At 48.4% G+C, this 27729-nt stretch overlaps 1 protein-coding gene across 1 annotated transcript in view; it reads right to left on the bottom strand.

Moving 5' to 3' along the window:
- LOC135829788 (streptococcal hemagglutinin-like) overlaps positions 1 to 27705 on the bottom strand; it is a 43219-nt gene extending 15514 nt beyond the window's left edge. Inside the window, exons 1-12 of the mRNA XM_065342171.1 lie at positions 27591 to 27705; positions 26800 to 26858; positions 25583 to 25634; positions 15532 to 15828; positions 14601 to 15116; positions 12931 to 13371; positions 12470 to 12577; positions 11714 to 11902; positions 10634 to 10936; positions 8835 to 9101; positions 1309 to 1409; positions 348 to 473 (exon numbers count right to left, since the gene is read on the bottom strand). Of these exons, the coding sequence (XP_065198243.1) occupies positions 348 to 473; positions 1309 to 1409; positions 8835 to 9101; positions 10634 to 10936; positions 11714 to 11902; positions 12470 to 12577; positions 12931 to 13371; positions 14601 to 15116; positions 15532 to 15828; positions 25583 to 25589 (2355 nt within the window). The 5' untranslated portion in view covers positions 25590 to 25634; positions 26800 to 26858; positions 27591 to 27705. The remainder of the gene's footprint in view (positions 1 to 347; positions 474 to 1308; positions 1410 to 8834; positions 9102 to 10633; positions 10937 to 11713; positions 11903 to 12469; positions 12578 to 12930; positions 13372 to 14600; positions 15117 to 15531; positions 15829 to 25582; positions 25635 to 26799; positions 26859 to 27590) is intronic.
- Between the last annotated feature and the right edge of the window lie 24 nt (positions 27706 to 27729).

Raw genomic sequence — 27729 nt, 5'->3', positions numbered from 1 at the left:
GTAGAATGCAACATATGACAGCTAGGTGGTGTAAGAACAACGCAGTCACTATCACTACACTGGAGCTCACTCTTTTCCATCGCTTTGACTTGACACTGGACCGACTCACGACTGACATCCAGAGCACATGAGAAGTCCATCGAACCTTCCAGCTCTGTGTGAAGGCAATATCACTCCTTCTTCTACCTGATAATCGTTCTCTCAGACTTACTTTTACGTTTGTGTTCGAACTGTCTGTGAATCTTTTTTCCTTTATTTTCTTTCTTGCCATGTACCAGCTGCTGAACTGTGCAGTTGTAGCAGTCCCTTTTTTTGGAGTGTGCAGTAAAGAGAGAACAGTCACTCACCTTCATTCTTTGCTCTGGTGGTAGCCAAGTCTTCCTGGGCATCTTTGCAGGGCTCATCGTTACCTCTTCCTCCTCATCATGCAGCTCAAATGAACTTTGCTTCAGCTCTGTTGTCAGACTCTCAATCTGTATGAAGCCAATCAATTGATATGTGCGACAAAGAGGATTTGCTAGGGTAGAGGATGTCCGAGAAATACATCTTTTATGTTATTATGGGTGATCTTTATACACATCCTAGGGGTATAGCCTTGGGCGTTACCAGGCGTACAGATTTTGCAAATCCTTGTTTTCAAGTTGAAAATGATGAAAATGATGCTAAGTGCTTCCGTTTTCCATTTTGACCTCTAAGACCTCTACATAGTCTTAGTGCACCTTTTGTAGTTGGCGTGTTCACCTCTGTGTGCGCCGCTGCGCGCAGGTCATGCCACTGACGTTTACATGTTGTGCAAACATTCAAATAGTCTCCTTCCTGAACTCTTTTTCTTTGCCATATGAACAACGTTTGCTCTTTGAGTGGAGTGGGAGAAGAGCTCTATCGTTGCGAGTGAATGTGGAATAAAACGCTTGACGACAATTCACCAACTGAGAAAACTCCTTACTGTACTTAGCTGAAACCAACCGGTGTTCTATAGCCCAAGCATATGATTTTTTCCAGGCCAGTGTCCCGCCATAGACATTTGGCCTTGTCACACCATTCTGATGAGTTCATGATGAAGATTCCGTTTTTTCACAACCGGCTGACATGTAAAACTATGCGCAAATGAACTTGACTTATACCGGCTTGCACCCGCTCCATACCTCTTTGGACAAACCCTGGACGTGCTAGTAGGAGTGCTCTATTTCACCAGTATCTGCTCAGTAACTAGACACACCTCTATTGTTACCAACTTCCGCCTCTTTCCATAAGCTAGTGAGGGACAAGGCCCAGGTGAAAGATAAAGCAGAGCAAATCTTAACTCACTCGTTCCGGCGATGTCAAGAGCCCGTCTTGGAATGCTGCAAGTTCCTTCTTTCGTCTGTGTGTGAGTGCAATCAGATTTTGTGTTTTTGAGCTGGGCATTTCTGATAGAGAAACAAGCAAAGTAAATAATTTAAACTGTTAGGAACATGGATAGAGGGAAGGAGAAAACGACCTGAACATTGCCTGTACACAGGCTACTGTCAACACAGTGGCCCATTGAAAGCCGTCCAAGTGGACTCCCATGTCCAAGACTTATTACCTACAGATTCTAATTATGTACCAAGTACCCTTACTGACCAACAGGACTTTGTGTTTGTAGTTGTAGGTAAAACAGCGTTTATCAAGTTGGACAACAATGAGCTGGATATATTGAGAGCAGATTAACTATCCTCTCCCTCGTCGCAACCCAACCGAACTGAGGTACCCAATCCCTGATGGGTCTCTTTGTGATGGGAATGATCTTCAATGAAATGTAACATGTAAAGAAAAGGGACCTATAAATTACTACGTCCACTTCATCCCCACCACATTTGGCCTCTGCGGCCGACCACGAACATTCCCCACAACAGCAAAAAGAGGTTCGGAGTACTGCAAATATTTTAATTCATTCTGACAGCTGTTTCGGCCATCGGAGACCTCATGAGAGAAGGTGGAATGTCGAATGATTCAAAAAATAAAGAAATCACCTATTTTATACTGACTCTTGAAACAGGATGGCGCGTCAATAAGCGCGCGTTTGATACTCAAAGTATGACTCAAATAAGGTTTAAACTCAGTGAATAGTTGTTATTGTTTGCAGGCAACCTGCCTACACTCAAGAGAACACTGCATTTCACACAAATCCATTAGAGGTATCGTTTCAACGTTTCGGTCCTCATGACCATCATCAGGAATGAAGTGGACATGAAAAAAACAGTAGTATAAAAGAAGGAAGCAAAGCGCGGAACCTATAGTGACAGCGCGCGTAGAGAAGTGCAAAGCACGCCGTGGCAAGTGCTACATGAATAGTTGATATTGTTAAAATCAAAGGAACGTCAGGATAGAGGTGATAGTTATGCCGGATACTGCAGCGCAGCACAGCTAGAGGCGTCCTGCGAGTGACCCATATGGCATCTACTCCATGCACTCCATCACCATACTGCACCGTCGGCTCACTCATTGCGCATCCCCTTTTCAAGTGCCGTGTGCGGCTGCTTACTTTCTTCTTACGTAATTCAAGTTGTGTGCCGTTCAAGCAGCAGTGGAGTGGAGAGGAGAAGAAGAGTGAAGAAAACAACGTAGTGCAGTGTCATGGAGCCAAGGTCCCATGGACGTCCCGGGTGACAGCTGTGTGCGTGTGTTTTTCAACACAAACAGCCAACAATTCTACAATAATGACTGCGTACTAGTAATATGTACGTGAACTCAACTGGACGGGCACGAAGTGAGCCGACAGTGCAGCACGGTGAGGGAGTGAATCGAGTAGATGTCAGATGGGCCACTCGCATGACTACTGTATCTGTGCTGTGCTGCAGTATCCGGCATAACTATCCCCTCTATCCCGACGTTCCTTTGATTTTAACAATAACAACTAGTCCTTGAGTTTTACACCTTATTTTCACACTTTGAGTATCATGTGAGCATTTATTGACGTGCCATCTTGTTGCAACAGTCAGTATAAAAAATAATAGGTGATTTATTTCTTTGTCAAGTCATTCAACATTCTACCTTCTCTGATGAGGTCTCTGATGACCGAAACAGCTGTCAGAAGGAATTAAAATATTTTCAGCACTCTGAACCTCTTGTTGCTGTTGTGGGAAATGTTCGTGGTCAGCCGCATAGCGCAAACTTTCCGCACCTGAGCCATAGATGTGTTGGAGCTAGGTATCAGGTCGTCAAATGTCTCAATATCCTTGTCATTTTCGTGCCTCGTTGTCGCACTATCTGACTGTATATTATCTCGTTACCTTGGTGAACTGTTAGTCATAACTAGTAACTTATAGGTCCTTTTCTCTTTACATATTTACTATTGGCTCAACATCCGAGGTTTAATAAAATGTAAATCAAAACAGAAAGGTTATGTTAGTAAGGTCATTTGTTCAACCACTTTGCAAAACAGGCATGGCTGCACAGTGTCCTCTTTCATCACCTGTATAAGAGATCTGCGTACATTAAAATATGGTCCCCACTTCTGCGAAACCAGGCTGAGGGTGAAAATCATTTTCTTTAGAAAAATTATGTTTTGTAAAAAGGTTGTGCCGCGTGGGTGCTCGGGTGCAGCGAAGTGGTACCAAAGAGAATCTCGCTTATTTGAAGAAGGAGCAGTCATGGCAGGAAGGTTTTCAGCAGTCAGGGAAGTCATAGGACTTCCAGTAGGATATTCCCTGCTACTCCTCCAGTCACGACGAAGAGTATTTGAGCTGACCGAACCGATTTCATCTCCTACACGAAATTTCTGCGCTAGCTGCTGCTGCGGAAAATGGAAAAGAAATCGTCTCCAGTTAGAGTCGTGATGGCGACAACGAGCAGCGCCTGGACGACATCGATCCAGCCAATCAAAGTACGGAGGCACTAGCTGTTCCTGGGCCTCACGCAAAGCAAAAACGCCCAGCAGAGCTGATGCGTTTGCAGCAAGTTCACGAGGAAAAAAGTTGCAAGAGCAGTGTGAAAACTGTTTTGAATGGAAGTCCTTGGCGATGAACTGCTACTGAATGCCAGGCAAATGAGCGAGCAGATTGAGAGGCCCCCACTCGAGACTTTCCTCGCTAGCAATCTAGCTGCACGGGTACAGCGTGCCAAGATTTCACTTCCTGGTCAGCACCAAGCAGACACTGCAGCACGCCAGCACACTATGTGCATACTATGAACAGTGGGACAGCTTGAAAGGCCGTATTCTTGCTTGTTTCTGAACAGTTGTACTAGATTAACCCTTCAAAAAGTACCATGATGTCACCTGGAGTCAGGTTTCCTTGTAGTGTGTCGCGCCAGAGCACGCCAGGACATGTATTCAGCCCCAGGATGTGCTGAGTGAGGAGCAAAGTAAATTCATGCCGAACTGTCCATGGCCAATACCGCCTGCAGCACCAAGGGGCCACAACAAGCCTGCCCCCACATATCTACCTTGTTTTGTCACGCAAACAAAAATCATCCATGTCTCCTCCTTCAATCTGGTGGACGTGGATCTCTCTTCATTTATTTCCTGTGATAACGATTTATAATAGCTATAAAGAGAACAAATTCTGCTGTCATCGCCACACTACAACAAAGTCATGAAGGTTTACCAAAATCGATTTTCTTGTCACAATCATCAGTGGAAAGCCGTGACTGAAGAATAACCATGCCAAATCAATAATTTATATACATTCAATAATGTGTTACGAGAACAAAACAAAGCGCTAAAAATAGAATGAGGGAAGGTGAGACAATAGAAGTAAAGTGAGAGCTAAGTGCAACAGGGATGAGGAACTAATTGCAACGCTAGAACTGTGTAGTGAGACAAACAATCATGCTGTGCACCTACGAAAACAATCTTAAGAGAGCATGTCTGAGAATACCAAAGTATGTGTGCAAGTGGATCTCTCCGATTTCGCTCAAAATTTGCAGGTAGGTTCCCTTTGGGGTGTGGATCGATTATGCAAAGCCCTTGAAAAAGTTTCTGAAGGGAACCTTGAAATTTGCATACCCCTCAAAAATGGCCGAAATATCACATTATTTATGGGTCTAGAAACGAGTCACGCCACAGCGTATACGAACAAGCTATGAACAAAACTCCATCAAGCCAACATTGCCTCACCTTAGAAGAGTTCCTGGAGCAGTACCGCTTAGCCACGCCAGCATCCCAGAAGACGAGGTCCATCACCCCCTGACGCCACAAATGATCGTCTTGAAAATAGCCAATTTACAAGCGCTGGCAAAACAGCCAGCTACGTCCTCAATTGGCCAGAACTATACACCGGCAGATAGTAGAACACCTCTTCTAGCGCTGAGGACATGTCCCCCATCTTCCTTTTGGGGTTTTCTTGAAATAAACTTTTTTGAATTTTTCCACTCGACCATGCTGAAATACGGCCAAAGTCATACCTGCGCAGGAAAGCTCGCTACTCCGCGACGTCTCCTCAGGAATTTCTACTCCAACACTACTCCCAAGGCCGCAGAACAAAGTGTAGTGTTGACTCTGACAAGGAAAAGCAGCGGTGATCACTTGTCACTTCAAACGACAAGCTTCTCCTTGCGCCACCAAAAATTTTTTGTGCGACTGTTGATGCAAAAGTGACTGAAGGCCTGAGCGCAGTTTTTGAATTTTATTGCAAGATGCACGGTGAGATCGCGTGCTCTGTGACGTAGGATGACGCTTCCTGCATCACGTTACGCGGCCATCGATCGCGAATGTGCCTGGAACGCTACTCGGAACAGACCATGATGGCAGAGGTAAGATGAGCTTCATTTCCTGCTTGAACTGCTGAGAACCCCCACAAACTGCCCTAGGAGTGTTGCAATGGCAGCAAGCCGTTGGAATATGCCCCGTACAGCATAGAGAGTTATTCGTCTTTCACACTTACCTCCTGCAATCCCGAACATAGTCCAACAGTAAAAGTCCCTTGTTTTCATGTCGATGCTCGACAAAAGCGACTAGCTCGGTCCCTTTGTGTTGACTGGCACGCGAGCAGCACTGGCTGCACGCACTTGTCGCGTGAACTGCATGAGAGATTTCTTACGTCATAAAGAATGTGATTTCATCATCATTTCACTGGTCTTCGACCTACATGGTCAGGGAAAGTCCCGGTTCGTAGGCCTACAACACGGTCGGCGTGTTCTTGAGCGCCGTAACAACACAAGTGTGATCACTTCCAGACCAACGGGCGTTCAAGGCGAGTAACAAGCGCACTTGACAAAGGTGACTCTGAAATCTCGTGAGCCGTGGGCCACGCGACTTGGCATTCTTGCGTCACAAGGCACGTGATTTCACCATGCATCTTGCAATAAAATTCAAAAACTGCGCTCAGGCCTTCAGTCACTTTTGCAGCAACAGTCGCACAAAATATTATTGGTGGCGCAAGGAGAAGCTTGTCGTTTGGAGTGACAAGTGATCACCGCTGCTTTTCCTTGTCAGAGTCAGCACTACACGTTGTTCTGCGGCCTTGGGAGTAGTGTTGGAGTAGAAATTGCTGAGGAGACGTCGCGGAGTGGCGAGCTTTCCTGCGCAGGTATGACTTTGGCCGTATTTCAGCATGGTCGAGTGGAAAAATTCAAAAAAGTTTATTTCAAGAAAACCCCAAAAGGAAGATGGGGGACATGTCCTCAGCGCTAGAAGAGGTGTTCTACTATCTGCCGGTGTATAGTTCTGGCCAATTGAGGACGTAGCTGGCTGTTTTGCCAGCGCTTGTAAATTGGCTATTTTCAAGACGATCATTTGTGGCGTCAGGGGGTGATGGACCTCGTCTTCTGGGATGCTGGCGTGGCTAAGCGGTACTGCTCCAGGAACTTTTCTAAGGTGAGGCAATGTTGGCTTGATGGAGTTTTGTTCATAGCTTGGTCGTATACGCTGTGGCGTGACTCGTTTCTAGACCCATAAATAATGTGATATTTCGGCCATTCTTGAGGGGTATGCAAATTTTAAGGTTCCCTTCAGAAACTTTTTCAAGGGCTTTGCATAATCGATCCACACCCCAAAGGGAACCTACCTGCAAATTTTGATCGAAATCGGAGAGATCCACTTGCACACATACTTTGGTATTCTCAGACATGCTCTCTTAACGCAACTACATGTTTCTTCTGCTTACAAAGATCAGGCTTATGCAAACGAATACAAACAGCCTCAAGTACTTTCAACTGACTAGCGTACCGTGCACAACAAAGAACAGAAAAACTAAAATCATCATACACATGCAGACACTTAGGGTGAGACAACAGATGAAGAAAAACGGCAGACTTCTTACGATCACAATCACCATCCGATTCCTCGTCTCCACCAACCGCAACCTCGTCCCCCGTCTCATCTTCCAACTCGTCCTCAGTGTCGTCCTCCGTGTCATTCTCCTCATCACCACCGATCGGTCCCAGGCTCGCTTCACGTTGCTGAACCTCTGTTCGTTGACTCCTCCTTTGATCTTGATGGTAATTTGATACCATTGTTGTTGTTGTCATTGTTGTTGTTCCTGTTGTTGCTAAGTCTTCTGTTCCCAGTGTCTTCGCCGGTGCTTGACGTCCAGTACTGTAATAATTCATTGAATAATTAGCCGTTGATCGTCTAGGTCTTTGAATGTTGATCGTGTTGTTTTCTCTGTTGAATTCCGTTTCCTTCAGCCTTCTTTCTTCTTGTTCATGTTCAGTGCTTACCTCATCCATATTTGCCCGTGCCAGCGACACCACAGACTCAGCCCCAGCACTGCCGATGGCAGATGCAGGTGGCGGTTCTGGGGGAGGCAACGGCAACGATGGCGATGGGGGCATCACCATGATCACCTCGCCGCAGAGTCCACGTTGGTCTTGAGCTGGATGTTGTTGTGGTGTACTTTCTTGTGTTTTTATGGTGCATTGTGTCCATCAAGATCAAAGGAGGAGTCAACGAACATAGGTTCAGCAACATGAAGCGAGCCTGGGACTGATCGGTGGTGATGAGGAGAATGACACGGAGGACGACACTGAGGACGAGTTGGAAGATGAGACGGGGGACGAGGTTGCGGTTGGTGGAGACGAGGAATCGGATGGTGATTGTGATCGTAAGAAGTCTGCCGTTTTTCTTCATCTGTTGTCTCACCCTAAGTGTCTGCATGTGTATGATGATTTTAGTTTTTCTGTTCTTTGTCGTGCACGGTACGCTAGTCAGTTGAAAGTACTTGAGGCTGTTTGTATTCGTTTGCATAAGCCTGATCTTTGTAAGCAAAAGAAACATGTAGTTGCGTTAAGATTGTTTTCGTAGGTGCACAGCATGATTGTTTGTCTCACTATACAGTTCTAGCGTTGCAATTAGTTCCTCACCCCTGTTGCACTTAGCTCTCACTTTACTTCTATTGTCTCACCTTCCCTCATTCTATTTTTAGCACTTTGTTTTGTTCTCGTAACACATTATTGAATGTATATAAATTATTGATTTGGCATGGTTATTCTTCAGTCACGGCTTTCCACTGATGATTGTGACAAGAAAATCGATTTTGGTAAACCTTCATGACTTTGTTGTAGTGTGGCGATGACAGCAGAATTTGTTCTCTTTATAGCTATTATAAAATTGTTGTCTCCGCGTCGATTATTTGCAGATAACGATTTAATGTTTTTTTTTCGGATTTTTAACACAATGCCCTGCTGTGTTTGAGTTATTTTGATATCACTATGAGTCCACCCAAACCTGTAACCTGGTTTTCGTAGATTCTGGGCTATATACAATAAGCATTCTCATATTCAAAATTCTGAAGGACGCCTCCCGCAGCTTCTTTATAAATAATTTGTTTGCAGGCAAATTGCCTTCACTGAAATGAGCAGTGCATTATCACAAATACTAGTAATCCAGTAGTAATCCATTCTCAAACTAGTCACTTGAATTATGAACTTACTGTTGCCAATGCCAGCGCTAATTGCTCTCATGAAATTCTTGTCTTTCCTGTGTGACCTCATTATGGCTGCCAGCACCGACTGGAAACCGGTACTTCGATTGTTGAGCAGATCATATTCCCGTTGCGAAATATGGTACTCAGCAATGTCAGCCATGTTGGTGCGCTTCAAAAACTCCAGCTCATTTATCTCGCTCTCATCTTCATCCTCATCATCGTCCTCTGACAGATCCTCATTATCATCTGCCAATTCGTCTAAGACCACACTGCCTAAGAGTACAACAGCAGAAAGACATACTTCATATCAGGAACATAGACAGAATTACTTAGAAGTATGCCAAACCTGGTTTGGACCAGTTTTTGACTCAAATATCAAATTCTTGTTTTCTGAGTTTAAATTGAGCAGTAGACTACCAGGAGTTCTCAGAAAGCATTAGGGCTTGAAAGTCCTACGTCACAGCCAGTCCAGTGGCCATGACAACTCAGACTTATGGATCAGCTAGGATCCTTTTTGTATGGATTTTACACATTTGGGTGGCTCTCCTACGCAGCACAGTGATACATCTATTCTAAGTGACTGCACTGGGCTCTCCCGGACAGAGCCCCACTCCTGGTATAGAAAATGTCACACCTATTGTCATGATTATGCAACACGAGGGGTCCACTCATTACATCCTATACTTCGCCATGAGCAGAGTGGATACAAAAATGGGTAATTTAGGTTAGATTTCGACTTTCGACGACTTCTGAAATCAACGCTTTCAAGCACGATTGAGATTGGCACAAGCACAGAGAGAGGAATGGCAGCTGAAAGCACAGAGAGAGGAATGGCAGCTGAAAGCACAGAGAGAGGAATGGCAGCTGAAAGCACAGAGAGAGGAATGGCAGCTGAAAGCACAGAGAGAGGAATGGCAGCTGAAAGCACAGAGAGAGGAATGGCAGCTGAAAGCACAGAGAGAGGAATGGCAGCTGAAAGCACAGAGAGAGGAATGGCAGCTGAAAGCACAGAGAGAGGAATGGCAGCTGAAAGCACAGAGAGAGGAATGGCAGCTGAAAGAACAGAGAGAGGAATGGCAGCTGAAAGCACAGAGAGAGGAATGGCAGCTGAAAGCACAGAGAGAGGAATGGCAGCTGAAAGCACAGAGAGAGGAATGGCAGCTGAAAGCACAGAGAGAGGAATGGCAGCTGAAAGCACAGAGAGAGGAATGGCAGCTGAAAGAACAGAGAGAGGAATGGCAGCTGAAAGCACAGAGAGAGGAATGGCAGCTGAAAGCACAGAGAGAGGAATGGCAGCTGAAAGCACAGAGAGAGGAATGGCAGCTGAAAGCACAGAGAGAGGAATGGCAGCTGAAAGCACAGAGAGAGGAATGGCAGCTGAAAGAACAGAGAGAGGAATGGCAGCTGAAAGCACAGAGAGAGGAATGGCAGCTGAAAGAACAGTTTCTTTGACTAGCGCAGGTGTTTTAAAACTCAGGTATACACTAGGACACACACTCACACACACACATGTACGCAGAGGCAAACAAGCAAGGACGCATGCACACACACACACACACACACACACACACACACACACACACACACACACACACACACACACACACGGATGGACACACACACATACACACATGCATGCATACATGCACACACCCTTAGACATGCACCCACACGTGCATACACGTGTGCACAAACACACACACACACACAGACACATACACACACACACACACACACACACACACACACACACACACACACAACCTGAGAAACAGAAAAACACACAACACATAATAGCAAAATACCTGTTATCTCTCGAAAGTCAATTATGGTCAATGAGGAGATGTCAATGATTTGAAGTATATCCAGGCCTCGCAGCAGTCCAGGATAGTGTACTGCAAGGTAGAGTAGATGACCCAGTGTCCTCATTGGTAGCAGCAGTACCACCTGGATGGAATCCCAGTCGCCTTTGTAGATGACCTGAATTTGATTCTTGGAGAAGGTAAGGTCCTCCAGGTCCTCAATCACTTCCCTTTGGATCCTATGTTTAGTGTAGTCGTCAGGTTTTCCATTGATGATGATTTTGACCAATGTCCTAATATCTCCTCCTGCAGGACACATGTAGATTCACGTACATGACCGCACACACACACAGACACATGCTCACACACACCCACACACACACACACACACACACACACACACACACACACACACACACACACACACACACACACACACACACATACACACACAAACATACACACACAAACAGACACATGCTCACATACACACATGCACACACACACAAACAGACACATGCTCACATACACACATCACAACCATAAACATGTATTGTGAGTAATGTAGGTCTGCACACGCACATGCCCACCCAGACACCTAAGCCAGCAGCAATTCTGGTTGGCACATGGGTGGCGCTGACCTCATCGTGAAGATGGCTACATTTATATGTGGTCTGCACCCCTCTTAGTACCTTCTGAGTCTGGGTACTGATTGCATGGATACAACAACTGCTTACAATGCTTGAATTTGTGTTTTCCCGTCGACTGCACTTGATGTACATAGTGATTTCAAAGCGCCATCATGCAGTTTTCTCTCTCTCTCTCTGCAGATGCCTGGCTGATGTGCAAGATGATTATGATTTGTATATCTACTATCACCAGCCATGCATCAATCAGTGCACATGCAGTAGCCATACTTAACGTCAGGTACACATGTACATGGTTGGTTTGAAATCCTGGAGCAGACACTAGTATTGGTCTACCAGCCTGTGGCTGAGTACAGTAGTAGAATTTGTCCTACTTAGCTGTACACATTCACATACATGTATACATGAACAAGTTAGATAACAGGATATTTCAAACCTTTTCCTTCAACACTTGTGAGCGCAGGATCACTTCTTCTGCTCGTCGATTTGATTCTGATATTGGTCTCATTGAAGTGCTGCTTAGATAAACTGTCCAAGATAATTCCATCACAGTCAGCAGATGTCCTGAGTTTGCTGTCCACAAAAACCGTGACTCTAGCATTGCGCAGATCATCTTTTGTCCATCCTGGTCATACACATTGTTGAGGAATTGATACGGAAGAAAGCACAACAACATACATTCGCTGTTAATTTATTGCAAACCTGAGTAGCCAATGCACAATATTGGGAATCAAAATATTCCTGATCCAAGAATTTAGCATCAAGGTGTATACTGGGTCACACAAGGCGAATCTGAGCCGTGATATACCAGCATATGATTATGTCCTGGTCAGCCTTAGTTCCAGTCAGAAATCACCTGGTTTTAATGTGCCACTTCCGTTGGTACTAAGTTTATTCAAACAGCAGTATTGTATAAACACATTCTAGTCAAAGAAGGCTGATATCGTAGAATGGCTAATTGATATCAATATTCACCTGGTGCAAGTTTGGGTTCAGAGCAAGAATGAATCCGTTGACTCTGTCCAATCCTTCTTTGGGGGGTGGGTTGACCAGATCCGAATCTATGCCACCTGGATCCTGATTCTAACCGTCAAACACGTCCAAAGATTGCGAATCTGGATCCCAGGCCCACAGATTTGCACAATCCAACATGTCCTAAATGCCCATATAAGGCATGCCCTACATACCTTACCTTCGGTGTCTGAGCTAGCAGCAGAGCCGGAAAACCGTGAGTCACTTTCAGACATTTCGGGGCTGTCCAGGAGGAACTGAGACTTCTGCAGCAAAGAGGCCTGAGAATCTGGAACACACAGAAGGGCAAATTGGAACAGTCACATTGGAGCAGTCACTTGTGCAAAAAGTTTGAAATCTTCTCTACTGATGTTCTGTGAATTCAGGTCACCAGTTATGGCAACTAAAGTTAGAGAGAATGTGTATGAGTAAAGTCACACACAAGAATTACTTCCTCTGTGCAGAGAGTGCTCGATACCCTCATATCTCTTTCTCCCTCTCCCTCTCCCTCTCCCTCTCCATCCCCCTCCCCTCCCCCTCCCCTCCCCCTCCCCTCCTCTCCCCTCCCCTCCCCTCACCCTCCACATGCACATTGTAGATAACAGGCACACACGCCTCCAAGGACATAGACATAGTGCTTACCTGGACTGGTATGAGCCATACTTGGAGCTGACACATAGTCAATATGCCTGGACATTTCCTCCGTGAATGCTCTGCCAACATTGCTTAGTAGTGCCCTCTTGGCTTGCGGCTCCAGAGGCAGTGAAGAAAAAACTACAGCAGCTGCTGCCAGCTGTGCCGTGTTTTCAAGGTGGACTGACGCTGGTTGCTGTGTACTCTGCTGCATTGCAGTTCCTCTCCTAGCAGCATTACCATCAGCTGTAAAGCTGCCAGTGCTAGTGTTAGCTGAGCTGGCAATGGGATGTGTTGGAGTGGCTTGGGTGGGTGCACTCATACAGGTCTGGCTAAGACCAAATGTAGTCTCTGCCGTAGTAGAAGGACCTGACATTGATGATGGTGATCTACCAGTGGAGGAGCAAGCTAAGGCTGCACCGGGCTGCAGAGCAATAGGCGGTTGTGCACCTGCCATAGTACACAAACACACAGACATGTCCGCATCCACAAACGGATTATATGATTTCAGGCTGCATACATTATATGAGCATAAAAACACTCAAACATCAAATTCCATTGATTAAGAATGCTTCCATGGTGATTGGCTGGTGCCAGGACACCTCAGTTCATGCCATTCTGCGAAATCGTTCAGGTCTATTTCTCATTCACCGTAAATCTGATGAAACAGGATGTAGAAACTGTATGGATGGCTGGGGGGACCTGTACACGGTCTGACTATCCGTACAGTATGACATGCAGCAGCTATTACAATAGCCAGCATAACGCTAGCATTCGTGACGTCTCCTCCCGACCTGCTTTCAAACAAGAAATCTGCTCACTGCTGATTAACTCAATCTGCTCCTGCAGCGCTCACCCTCTCCCATACTTGTAAAGTTCAAAGTGATGTAAATCACTTTCCAACTGTTTAACCCACAATCTCACCTTCTCATAAATTTATCTCTTATTGGCGATGGTGTCATCGTGAGAATAAAGAATTCAAAAACTCATCGTGAATGATAAAGCTATGGGCCGTGATCAGTTTACTCAAGGCCTTAATTCTTGTTTTTCATTGCCAGTGCTGCCAACCTTCCGTATTTTTATGTATGGGTATGGAAAATCACTCCTTCGTCCGCAGTACGGAATTTGAGCAAAATGGTACTGAAATTTGAAGAGTATCGACCAGCTACAGATATGTATGTAGATGCATGGTGAGTGCAAGCTGAGCGATGCATATCCATATGCCATAGCAAGTGCATACCATGCTTCGACTACATGTAGCACAAAATATTATGTCGTGGTACAGTCGCACGTGCTTTGCTAGCAAATTCAGTCACCGACATGCATGTGGGTGTAAAAAAAGCACAATACAAGCAATGCACATGGTAGTACATCGGTAGCACGGACAAGCACTGAAAAACACGGAAAATCAGAAGTCGAAGTACGCAAAACAGACCGATTTCGTTCGCAGCACTGCATTACCATAGGAATTGATTTATCAGGTTCGTCTGACACACTCCTGGGCTATCCCGAATTACACATAAATAATATAAAGTACACGGTAATACGGTTGTACTCCTGTTTCTGGCGTTCATTGTCGATGTAGTCCTTTGCGACCATGACCATCACTGCAACTTCCCGTAACTTCTTACGTTGCTTCCTGTCTCGTCCCCTTAGAATGTCAGCTAGGCAAAACTCACCTGAATAATGGCAATGATGAAGTGCTGGTACAGCTGATACTGTGGCTGTTGCTCCTAGTTCTGACTCTGCTGTTGCTCCATGCGCACGTTCTGGCATTGCCGTTCCAATTGGAAGCCTTGCCTGGAGTGATGCTTGAGGGGTTAATACAGTTGCTGATGAAGTTACTGCTAATGCTCCTTCCATTGCCACTGCTGCTGTTGCTGCTGCTCCTGCCATTGCCCCTGCTGCTGCTGCGGCTGCTGCTATTGTTGTTGCTGCTGTTGCTCCAGCTGCTTCTCCTCCCTCTGCTCCTCGTCTTGCTGCTGCAGTTCTGCTTTTCATCGGTGGACACAGTGGTGCTACTTGCTGTCCAAGTGGCGATGTACTCGTTGTCCCTGGAGTGGATTGATACGCTGCATATCCTGATGAGGGAGCCGCTGCTGTTGGGTGGTCTTCAGTTGGCATGATTACAGTTGGGTCTGCACTGGTTGCTATGGTGTTGGCTGACTCTGGTTGCCCAACACTGGATAGCAATTCTGGTCACGGGACAAAATGAATACAAAGAAGGAAAATAGAAAACCCCACAGTCATGACATCATAATAATTATTCCCAAGCTTCAGAGAGTTGACTGCCACCGCCACGACTCACCGATACCAATGTCTAATCCGATACCACAGGACTGGCAGAAGCAGTTTTTTGATTGGTGTGGCCATACCCTAGCCTTTTTATACTTTGTGAATGATCTGCTGGCCACCCATTACCTAACCAGAACGGAAATACACTACAAGGCTAAAGAGACCAGCAATGGAAATCTTCTTCTGTGCTGTTAGTTGATAGAGCTTGCATTGCGTGCAGAACACAGTTATAAGGCATACACAGGGTAACATGCACAGACTGCTGATAATTTACAGAACGTTCATTACACTAATCAAAACAGCATCAAGAATCACCTTGCTCTGGGTTAGCTACAATACGAAGCATCTCCAAGTGTCGGTCAAAGTAGCCCATTTGGTGGATCACTGAACATAAGACCTGATAGGATTTTGTCTCTCCAGGACAAAGTATTGAAATCAATTGTGCATTGTGTTCAGCCGTTCCCTTTTGGTCTTGTATCTTCCTCAAACGTTCCAGTTGGTCAAAGCTGATTAGTCCTTCTTTCTGAACTAGACGACGAAGCCGATCAGGGTCAACATCTTGTAACCACACGTGAATTTTGGAGACAAACTCCGTTGTTTTGTACGGGTTGCCTACAGAGAACAAGACCAAAAATCAAAGAGAAATGTGTCAGCTTCACAAGCACAAAAATCACCATAAGTGTATTTGCAATGGGAACTTGAAGAGCTGGACAACCCGCTACATCTATTTCATCACTTTTTGAATAGTGGCCAAAAAAGAATTCATTTTATGTGCGGTTTGTATGTAACATGTGTGCTTTGGGCAGCAAGGTATATTTAGCCCTGGCACACGCTCAATATTGACATAGTGCTGTGAGTGGTGCGTGCGCATGGGTACGGCGTTGAAAGCACAACCAGGTGCGTGGGAGTGTCTGCATTTTTGTTTGTGCACATGAATGTGTGTGTCTGCGCCCAAGCGCCTGCGAGTGTGCGTAGGCGGAGGTGTGCCCGCAGGCCTGGGTGTGTACCCGTGGGCCTGGGCTAAGCCATACTTGGGCTCCTATTTTGAAATGGTTCTAGTAAGTATTAGAGTGTGACATTTTTCCTCGTGCTGCCCTGAGACCTATTAATGACACTAAGCTGAACATATGATTTTCACAAGATTTGCCCGTATCAGGTTCTGCATCTCAGCTCTTCACTTGCAACCTAATGTCGTGACTAGCGACCAGCCTGGTACTACAGACCACTTTGCCAGGCACGGACGGACTCACATTCATATTAATTATGGTTGTGCGGTGCAAACCTCTAACTGAGGACCACCTGCCACTAAAGACCGCTATCTCTGGCACCAAGGGGTGGTTGTTAGTCACAGGTTTTACTGTAGATATATTGGCAGACTGACAGGCTTGCCGACAGGTAGTGGATGTATTTACGGACAAGCGAGGGGGTGGAAAGTCTGACTGACAGATGACTGGATGGTTGGAGGGCTGGGTCTCTGGCTTCAGGGCTGGCTAGATTACTGGCTGGATCAATAGATAGCTGGCTATAGTGACGCATAGATAGAGGTATACAATGTACCTCGATGGATGAATGCATGGATGGAGGGATGGATGGGTGGACTAGTGGATGTATGAATGGATTGGGGGATAGATGGGTGGACTAGTGGATGTATGAATGGATTGGGGGATAGATGGGTGGACTAGTGGATGTATGAATGGATTGGGGGATAGATGGGTGGACTAGTGGATGTATGAATGGATGGATGGATAGATGGGTGGACTAGTGGAGGTATGAATGGATGGATAGATGGGTGGACTAGTGGATGTATGAATGGATGGATGGATAGATGGGTGGACTAGTGGATGTATGAATGGATGGAGGGATGGATGGATAGATGGGTGGACTAGTGGATGGAGGAATGGATGGAGGGATGGATGGGTAGATGGGCGGACTAGTGGATGGAGGGATGGATGGAGGGATGGATGGATATATGGGCGGACTAGTGGATGGAGGGATGGATGGAGGGATGGATGGATGGATAGATGGGCGGACTAGTGGATGGAGGGATGGATGGAGGTATAGATGGGTGGATGGGCGGACTAGTGGATGGAGGAATGGATGGAGGGATGGATGGATAGATGGGCGGACAAGTGGATGGAGGGATGGATGGAGGGATGGAGGGATAGATGGGCGAACTAGTGGTAGATGGATGGATGGATAGATGGGCGGACTAGTGGATGGAGGGATGGATGGAGGGATGGATGGATAGATGGGTGGACTAGTGGATGGAGGGATGGATGGGTGGATGGGTAGTTGGAGGGATGGGTGGATGGGTAGTTGGAGAAATGGGTGGATGGATAGATGGATTGATGGGTGGATGAATAGATGAATGGATTGATGGATTGCTGGATGAATGGATTGATTGATGGATGAATGGATAGATGGATGGACGGGTGGATGGGCGGATGGGTGGATGGGTGGACAGATGGGTGGGTGGATGGATAGATGGATTGATGGGTGGATGAATGGATGGATGGACGGATGGATGGATGGATGGTTGGATGGATGGAAGGATGGGTTTATAGCTGGATTATTGGAGAGATAGATGGATGGATGGGTGGATTTATGGGTGGATGGACGAATGTATGTAGTTTGGAGTTGACAGGAGGGCATGCACATCGAAACCACGCCTTGTCAACGACCCGTTCTTGCTCAGTTTTAACGACCACACTCAGCAAAGAACAAAAACAACAACGAAGCACAACGACACACCAACGCTGATGTGGCATCGCAAATCCCGTACCGTGCACGCAGGCACTGGGTTGCAACAGAAAAAAGACGCGCTGCAAGCGTGCCAAGCAGCGAGTGAGTACAGAACGCGTACTAATGCCAGTCATGGCAACGGAAGATAAAATTATGGAGATCGACCCGGCCGCGCATGGTTCGATCGAGAGCAGAGTACGAAAAAAGCATACATTCAAAGTTCAAACTGTGCAACAGAAGCAGAAGAGGAAAACGAAAATGAACACTTGTCGCGAAGTGAAGTGCTTCTGTCCAAGGGTGCTTGCACCCGACGGGGTGACAGCGCCCCTAGTCAGACAATACAAGGCAAACGAAATAGAAATTAGCTGAGTCACAGCGCGGGACTCCGAAACGAAAACCGGTGAGTATGTAAATATTAATTGTTTTGTACCTGCTGTACAACGTAACAATTCGTAACGTAATTTCAAACTAGCACTCGTAGAATTGTAGTGCGAATGTGCCACTCGATTATAGTGACAACGACAAAGAGATACTCTTCTAAACATTTCTCTCCCTTCTCACTGTGCCGAAATTCACAGTGACCAAAAAAAATCGAAATTGATTATTGAATTATTGAAAAAATTGATTATTGTTCTGAAATAGGCAAACAAGGAGCTACTCACAGAACAGCTTACAAAGACGCACGATTGGGCGGGTGTAGGTCTTGTCGCCCACCTTGACCTTCACAACTCTCCGTCTGGACCAGGGTGCACTTCGGTGACGCGACCCATTGGCCAAGTGCCCCGTGGGTTGTCTTGGGATGTCACTAGAACGATGTCGTCGACCTTGAGGTCTGTCTCGGCCGTCCTCCACTTGAGTCGCCGGTTCAGCTCTGGCACGACTTCCTGCATCCATCTCCGCCAAAAGTGCAGCACGAGTTCTTGCACTACACGCCAGCGTTGCCGAGGGTTGAACTCGCTCTCGTCCACTCCTGCAGGTGCGAACCGAGTACCGATTTGGCCATACATGAAATGATTGGGCGTTAGCGGAGTTGGGTCACGACCATCTGCCGACACGTAGGACAGTGGCTGTGAGTTCATGAGCGCCTCCGCGCCGACGATAGCAGACAATAGCTCCTCGTCTGTGACCTCCGCGTTCTTCAGAATCGCCGAGATAGCACGCTTTGCCGATTTCACTAACGCCTCATGCACTCCGCCGAAATGTGGTGCTGCTGGAGGGTTGAAACGCCAGCTAGTCTGCTGATCTGCTGTCTGCCGCTGAATCGCCTCTGCATCAAGCTGCTTGACTAGCTGAGCAAGCTCATTGGTGGCGCCGACGAAATTCGTGCCATTGTCGGAGATGACGTCGATCGGTACTCCCCGTCGATTGGTGAAGCGTACGTACGCCTGCAGGAACGAGTCCGTTGTCAACGCGTATGACAGCTCGAGATGCACTGCTCTCGTCTGCAAGCAGGTGAACAAGCACAGGTACCGCTTGTGTTGTGTCTTGCCGCGACCCTGCTTCGTCATAAACGGTCCAGCGTAGTCTACGGAGACTCGGCCGAATGCGCGTAGCGGCAGGCTGACTCGGACCTTAGGTAGTGGTGCCATCACCTGCATTGCCGGCTTCGTACGGTTCCGGGCGCACCTCGCACACGTGGCTTCCCAAGCTCGCACCTCTTCGCGGCCAGCGACGATCCAGTAGCGCGACGAGAGTTCGGCTAGCGTATGGCTGACACCGAACGCGTGATATCCTCGTTCGTGACATGCCTTGACAATCAGCTGTGTCACATGATCCCCTCGTGGTAGGACGATCGGATTGCGTTGTTATGCAGTCAAGAAGTCTGCATGCTGTAGTCGACCTCCGACGCGTAGAAGGCCAGCGTCGTCAATCATTGGCTTGAGCGAGACCAGCTTGCTGGTTGCCGGGATCGGCTTGCCTGCCTTAACTGCAGCATACTCTGGTAGCGACTGTTGCTGCGCTCGCTTGATGAAGAACTCCTCAGAGTCTCGGATCGCTGGTGGCGATAATTCGTCAAACTCTCGTTGTGCGGGTGGTACTGAGCAATTCGTAGCGAATCGCACACACCAAGCATGAACACGGCACATTCGTACCCAGTCGGAGTAGCGGCTTGGCTCTAGACGATTCAGCTCGCTGTGGCATTGGTCGACGGTCACCGCAGTCAGCTCGATGGACTCGTCCGTCGGTTGATTGTCTTTCTTCAACTCCAGAGTTGACGGACGGGGCTTCATTTCTGGCTGAACAGGCCATTCACTTTCAGCGGCACCCAAGAAGCAGGGACCGTTCCACCATAAACTGCTTCCCGCCAACTCTTGCACTGACATTCCTCGAGAGACCAGGTCGGCTGGATTGAGCGCGGTGGGCACGTACCGCCACTGGGTAGGATTGGTTTGCCGTTGAATCTCGCCCACTCGACTAGCCACAAACTGCTTGAAGGTGCGGCTGTAGTTGGTGATCCAGTGCAGAACGTTGCTGCTGTCCGACCATAGCGTCGTTGCTCGGGGGTCGAGGTTCAGTGACTCGGCGGATGATGTGGCGAGCGTTGCTCCGGTTGTCGCCGCCATTAGCTCAAGCCGCGGAACGCTGACAGCAGTCACTGGTGCCACACGGACCTTGCTTGCGACGAACCGTGCTGTCGGTTCTCCAGTGTCATAGTGACTGACCAGATACGCGACTGCTCCGTATGCGACCTCGGACGCATCTGAGAACACGTGAAGCTGGCTGCTGATTGCTGTGCGTCCCGTGGCCGTCAGGCAGCGTGGTACACGCACTGTTGATAGCTCCGTCACCTGCTCAAGCCAGCCGAGAACCTTCTTGACGATTGCTGGGGGCAGTTGCTCATCCCATGCTGCTCCACAAAGCCACATCTCTTGCAGCAGGACCTTTGCTTGCACGAGGTACGGTGCGAGGAGTCCAAGTGGATCAAACAAACTTGCTGTTGCACTGAGAAATGCGCGCTTCGTAGGATTTGAGCCGATCTCCGACAGCTGCAGCTGGAACGTGAACTGGTCCTCCTTGGCAAGCCAGAGGACTCCCAGTGTCTTGACATTCGGCAGCTCTCCCTTCGTGAGGTTGATCTCCTCAGCGCGATCCTCCTCCGGGATGGTCTGCAACACCGCCGTGGAGTTGCTCAGCCATTTTCGCGGGTGCATACTGGCTTTGTGCCACAACGCCGACAGCTGCCTTACGAGCTCAACGCCTTCCTCATCGCTTCGAACAGAGTCCATGGAGTCATCCATGTACGTTGACTCAAGGACCGTTTCCGCTGCACGAGGATAGGTGTCGGCGTGCTGATGAGCATTGTGTCTAGCCGCGTACTGCGCTAGGAAAGGCGATGCGTTCACACCAAAGACCACTCGATTGAACTCGTATGTGGCCGGTTCCTGCTCGTTATCCCGCCAAAGAAAGCGATGGAAGGGCCTGTCCTCCGGAGCCAGGGATATCTGGAGATACATCTCCTGGATGTCGCAGATGATGGCGACCTTGTTCTGCCGGAAGCGCAGGAGTACCTTCGGTAGCGATTGCTGCAGCTTGGGACCAGCACTGATAACATCGTTCAGCGCTACACCATTGCTGATGCCAGCTGCGTCGAAAACCACACGTGTCTTCGTGGTGGCCTTATCTTCACGGATGATGGCGAAGTGTGGAAGGTACCATTCGTTTACAGAACCTCCACACTCGTTGTCAGGCACTCGTCGAATGTACCCGTTGGCTAGGTACTTGCGGATGACATCGCTGTACGCTGTTGCTGCTGCTGAGTCACGTCGCAGCCGCTTCTCCAAGCTGTGCAGACGGCCGAGTGCCTTCGCTCGGCTTTCAGGCATGACTGGACGTTCGGATTTCCAGGGTATGCCAACGCAGTAGCGGCCGTCCGTCACCTTCAACGACGCTGCAACTTTCTGCTCTGCCACCTTGTCGTCGCGTGACATGAATTTCGTAGTGCTGCTGTTCACTTCTTCGATTTCCCACAGGCGCTTCAAGCTGCTCTGTAGGTCACCGTCGCTGAACATTGTGAAGCAGCAGCTCGCCGCTGGGTGTGCTGGTTGTACTTGGCCGATGCAGGTCCAACCTAATGCCGTCCGACGCGCCACGGGCTCATGGCTGTTACCCGAGCGCTCTTCATACGCCATGTGAAGCTCCGGATAGTCGGCACCGATAAGCACGTCAATGTGGCGTTTCGACGGTAGCGGCGGAAACTCAACGTTGGCTAGATGTGCGTACTGCTTTCCCAGGTGGTGCCAGTCTACAACTTCCATGTTGCCTGTTGGCTGCTCGATCGTGCACGCATGGAGAGTCGTCGACGTGGCTCCGTCAACACTTCGCAGAGTGCACGATACTGGTACAGTGTGAATGGTCTCTTGCTGTCCATTCAGCTTGCTGATGGTCAGCGACATGCTGGATCCAATCAGGCCGAGTTCTGCCGTAACATTGCTCGCTATGTACGAGCGCGTGCTGGCGTCGTCCAGCAGCGCGTTAACAGTTAGCGACCGCTTGCCGTTGGATAGCTGAACGGGAACTGTCCGAATCGACGTCACCGTCCGTACTCTATTCTCCTCTCCCTTCGTGCTGTTTCCGAGGGAGACAGCACTGAAGTTCTCCGGCTGCATGGCTCCAGTCTCTCCGGAGGCGTGGGTTGACGACGCTGGAAGCGGTTGACGGGGCTCACTGTGCAGCAGGCGATGGTGATGCTGCGTGCACCCGTCGATACCGCACTCCCGGTCCCGTGGGCAATCCTTGCCGCTATGTCCAGTCGCAAGGCATCTATAGCATGACTTGCTTCGCTTCGCTGCTGCCCAGCGCTGGCTTACAGTTTGTTTCTCAAACTCTGGGCAACGCCAGATCGGGTGCCCGCCGCCATTGCAGCATTGGCATGTGGACCTTGCGGTCGGCACGTTGCCAGCGGTGTTTGTAGCTGTCACGAACGTGGTCGTGCGCGGTTGCACAGCGTCGTGAGCAGTTGCCGTCCGAGTCGGCTGATTTCGACTTGTCCCGCTGGTTGACAATTGGTTTCTGACGTGATGCTGCTGGCTGATGCCTTCGATAGTTTCCGTGGCGGCAGAAAGAACTTCTGCCTCGGCATTCAGCCACTCCAGCAGCACCTCGACCGATTCGTCCTTTTGGTGGTGTACTATCCAGCGGCGATACTGGGCCAACAAGTTCACCGGCAGCTTCTGCTGGATCCGCTGGTAGAGAATGCCGGTACCTAGCTCGGTGTGCATACCGGCATCCTTTAACGTCACCACTGCCATGTCGAGCACATCGGTAAAGCGCTCCAGGTCCTGGGCTCTACCGGATCGAATAGGTGGAGATCGTTCCAGCTCTTCCATCCTAACCGCAAGGCGCCGGCGACTCCCACCGAAGCGTCGCTCCAGCCGCCGCAGAGCAGCATCGTATGCTGCTGCCGAGTAGCCAAGACTCTCGATGGCATCCAGCGCCTCACCCGCCACGTACTGTCGGAGCTGCAGCAGTTTGAATTCAGCGGAGAGCGGCTGCTGGTCCACACAAACGCTGAAAGCGGATTTCCAGCGCTCGTATTTTCGCTTCTCTCCGGTGAACACGGCAATTTCGATCCGCTTCAACTTGCTGGCGATGTTGATCTGTGCAGCTGCCGCTGGAGCAGTCCGTGGCGCAGGTCGAGCTGCGGTGCCTCCGACATATGTCGGAACTGGGGCGAATACTGCGGTCTGGGGTGCTTGCATGCCAGCGCTGGGTCTCACACCGTACTGTGACGCTCCGGCAGAGATGGTGTGCGACGGTCCAGTAGACACAGGTGAGTTGTACACGACTGCACTATTGCTCGCACTCCACTGCGGCTGCTGTTGTTGGTACATGTATGCCTGCTGCGGCCTAGCAGTATTGTTGCCATACGTTGCATACATCATACTAGGTGTTTGATCAGCAGGATCGTGGATCAGGAAGGCAGAGCCTTGTTCCTGATTTATAGCGGGAGCGTTGCTGCCCGTGGTCATAGTTGCAAATGACGCTGGCAGCACTGAACTACGTGGCTGGTACTCTGCAGCTGCTGCAGATAAAGCGGTGCATGCATTGCTGTTGATCATATCCGTTTGCGGGGGCGCGTGTGCTGACGCGGTTGCCATGGCAACGGTCGGGAAGGGTTCGGCAGGTTCCCCCACACGCTGACCACTGAACATTACAACACGACTGTCCGGCTCTTCTTTCACCCGTTCTCCATAGTCTGCAGCACTGGGCAACATAACCCGCGTATCGTCCTGACGATCAAGAAACGGTGCATCTTGGAGCGCCGCACGCAGATCTAGAATTTCTCTGCTTTCCTCGCGCACTGACGCCAGTAACGGCGTTGCCCCTCTCAGTGGCAATTGCTTGGGACTGGGAGTCTGCCTGGTCGACGCTGCCAGGCTCGCTCTGCTGCTCCTGATGAGCACACTCCTGGCTAATTCCATGGCATCTGAATACTGGCCTTCCAGCTGCTTGTACTGCTTTTGGAGACCAGCATGTCTCCTAGAGTCAGTATCCACCACCGCTTCCATGTACTCCATGATGACCTTCTTGGTCTCGTCATACACTGTCGTCAAGTGGCTTCTCCATGCCTTTACGTCATCTTGGTTCGGCACCTCATTCGTTGACTCCACTGTCAAATTTCTCCTCGTATTTGTGAAATCCGTTTTCAGCTCTCGCTTTTTCCGTGCGAGGTCTTCTAGTTTTACCTCCATGATGGCTCCGTGAAAACCATCCTCTGCTACCAATAGTTTGGAGTTGACAGGAGGGCATGCACATCGAAACCACGCCTTGTCAACGACCCGTTCTTGCTCAGTTTTAACGACCACACTCAGCAAAGAACAAAAACAACAACGAAGCACAACGACACACCAACGCTGATGTGGCATCGCAAATCCCGTACCGTGCACGCAGGCACTGGGTTGCAACAGAAAAAAGACGCGCTGCAAGCGTGCCAAGCAGCGAGTGAGTACAGAACGCGTACTAATGCCAGTCATGGCAACGGAAGATAAAATTATGGAGATCGACCCGGCAGCGCATGGTTCGATCGAGAGCAGAGTACGAAAAAAGCACACATTCAAAGTTCAAACTGTGCAACAGAAGCAGAAGAGGAAAACGAAAATGAACACTTGTCGTGAAGTGAAGTGCTTCTGTCCAAGGGTGCTTGCACCCGACGGGGTGACAGCGCCCCTAGTCAGACAATACAAGGCAAACGAAATAGAAATTAGCTGAGTCACAGCGCGGGACTCCGAAACGAAAACCGGTGAGTATGTAAATATTAATTGTTTTGTACCTGCTGTACAACGTAACAATTCGTAACGTAATTTCAAACTAGCACTCGTAGAATTGTAGTGCGAATGTGCCACTCGATTATAGTGACAACGACAAAGAGATACTCTTCTAAACAGTATGGATGGATGGATGGGTTTATAGCTAGATGATTGGAGAGATAGATGAAGTGAGGGAGTGAGTGAGGACATGATAGTATGAGATGGAGGGATGATGGCATGAAGGGCAGGAGCGTTGGAGGGATGATCAAACAGGCGGCCGGAAGGACAGTTGAATAAACCGATGGGAACGATGATGGAATGCCTAAATGTGGGGAGGCAGATTGATTTTACATTCTCCCAACTTGAACTTTACTTACCTGCCATCTGGAAACCTTGCTTGGTGTGACATTCAACAAGCAGTCAATAGAACTGTAGAAAGATAGGGGAAGAATGCAAACAAAGACACAGTTAAGTGTTTTTTCTATGTCAATGCAGTGCTCAGAACAACAGTGGGTTGAAATGCTTTACCAAGAAGGTGGAATGGTGTTTGGCTTGCAGCGTGACCTTCACGCTATACTATCATAAGGCGAAACAATTCGTGTTTGACGTTAACATTACTCCGCCTAAGCGGTGAGAGAGGAGAAGGAGGGGGGGGGGGTCACCTAGGTAGCACTGGGCCGCTGGCTCTTCAGGCATATATTGGACATGTGCAGTGCATGAAAAGGAGTCTGTAAAAAAAACACCCTCCGGACCCCTTTAGGTATGTCCCTGTTGGAGGTAGCACAGTTCAAAACTCCAGTTGAAAGCCAAACCTCATTCTGTATTCTTTGGCCAGACAAAGAGAGGTGGATAAACAGACGGATAAGAGGACAAGGACAAAGACAATCGAGACAGGCAGATGGCAACAGATGGGAGGACAGACAGGTAGACAAGTGGAGAGAGAGAGAGAGAGAGAGAGAGAGAGAGAGAGAGAGAGAGAGAGAGAGAGAGAGAGAGAGAGAGAGAGAGAGAGAGAGAGAGAGAGAGAGAGAGAGAAGAGATGGAGAGAGAGAGAGAGAGAGAGAGAGAGAGAGAGAGATAGAGAAAGAGAGAAAGACAGATTGACGGAGACGGACACACAGAGAGAAAGAGAGAAAGAGAGTGACAGAGATAGAGACAGAAACAGACGCAGAGACAGCAGGATACGGAGAGAGAGGGAGTAAAAGACAGAGACAGAGACAGACAGAGAGAGAGAAAAAGAGAGTAGGAGAGGGAGAGAGAGAGAGTCAAACAGACAGACAGCGATTGAGTCGTAGACATAGACAGAGACAGAGACAAACACAGGAACAGACACATAGAGAGACAGAGTCAGTCAGTCAATCAGTCAGTCAATCAGTCAGACAGACAGACAGACAGACAGACAGACAGACAGACAGACAGACAGACAGACAGACAGACAGACAGACAGACAGACAGACAGACAGACAGACAGACAGACAGACAGACAGTCAGGCAAGCAGAGAGAAAAGCAGACAACAGGCAGACAGACAGAGAGAAAATTGTCAGACAACGCGCTCAGCACCTGACCCTTAGAAAAGAGAGAGCAGTTACCTACTTTTGGCTAGGGACTCTTGCTAATACTTGTAGCCAAATGTCCACATCACAAACCAATGCCTATGCAGACAGAGACAGACAGACAGACAGACAGACAGACAGACAGAGAGTAGGGTAGGAGAGGGATAGAGAGAGAGAGAGTCAGACAGACAGGAAGCGTTTGAGACGTAGACATAGACAGAGACAATCACAGAAACAGACACAGAGTCAGTCAGTCAGTCAATCAGTCAGACAGACCAACAGACAAAAAGTTAGGAAATCAGAGAGACAAGCAGACAACAGGCAGACAGACAGACAGACAGAAGATTGTCAGGGAGAGAGAGAGAGAGAGAGAGAGAGAGAGAGAGAGAGAGAGAGAGAGAGAGAGAGAGAGAGAGAGAGAGAGAGAGAGAGAGAGAAAGAGAGAGAAAAGACAGATTGACAGCGACAGACACATGGAGAGACAAAAAAAAAGATAGAGACAGAGACAGACACAGATACAGCAGGTTATGGAAAGAGAGGGAGTAAGAGACAGAGACAGACAGACAGAAAGAAAGTAGGAGAGGGAGAGAGAGAGAGCGTCAGACAGACAGACGGCGATTGTGGACATAGACAGAGACAGAGACAAACACAGAAACAGACACATAGAGAGACAGAGTCAGTCAGTCAGTCAGTCAATCAGTCAGACAGACAGACAGACAAAGAGTCAGCCAAGCAGAGAGACAAGCAGACAACAATCAGACAGACAGACATAACATTGTCAGACGTCATGCTCAACAGCTGACCCTTAGAAAAGAGAGAACAGTTACTCACTTTTGGCTAGGGACTCTTGCCAATACTTGTAGCCAAATGTCCAATTTCTTAACCAATGCCTATGCCGACAGAGATAGAGATAGACAGAGAGAGAGAGAGTAGGGAAGGAGAGGGGGAGAGAGAGAGATCCTCAGACAGA

Source organism: Sycon ciliatum, chromosome 13 (assembly GCF_964019385.1).
Source record: "Sycon ciliatum chromosome 13, ocSycCili1.1, whole genome shotgun sequence".
NCBI classification, from domain to species: Eukaryota; Metazoa; Porifera; class Calcarea; order Leucosolenida; family Sycettidae; genus Sycon; species Sycon ciliatum.
Note: the sequence above shows the minus strand (reverse complement) of the source record. Positions and strands in the feature narration are given on the sequence as shown.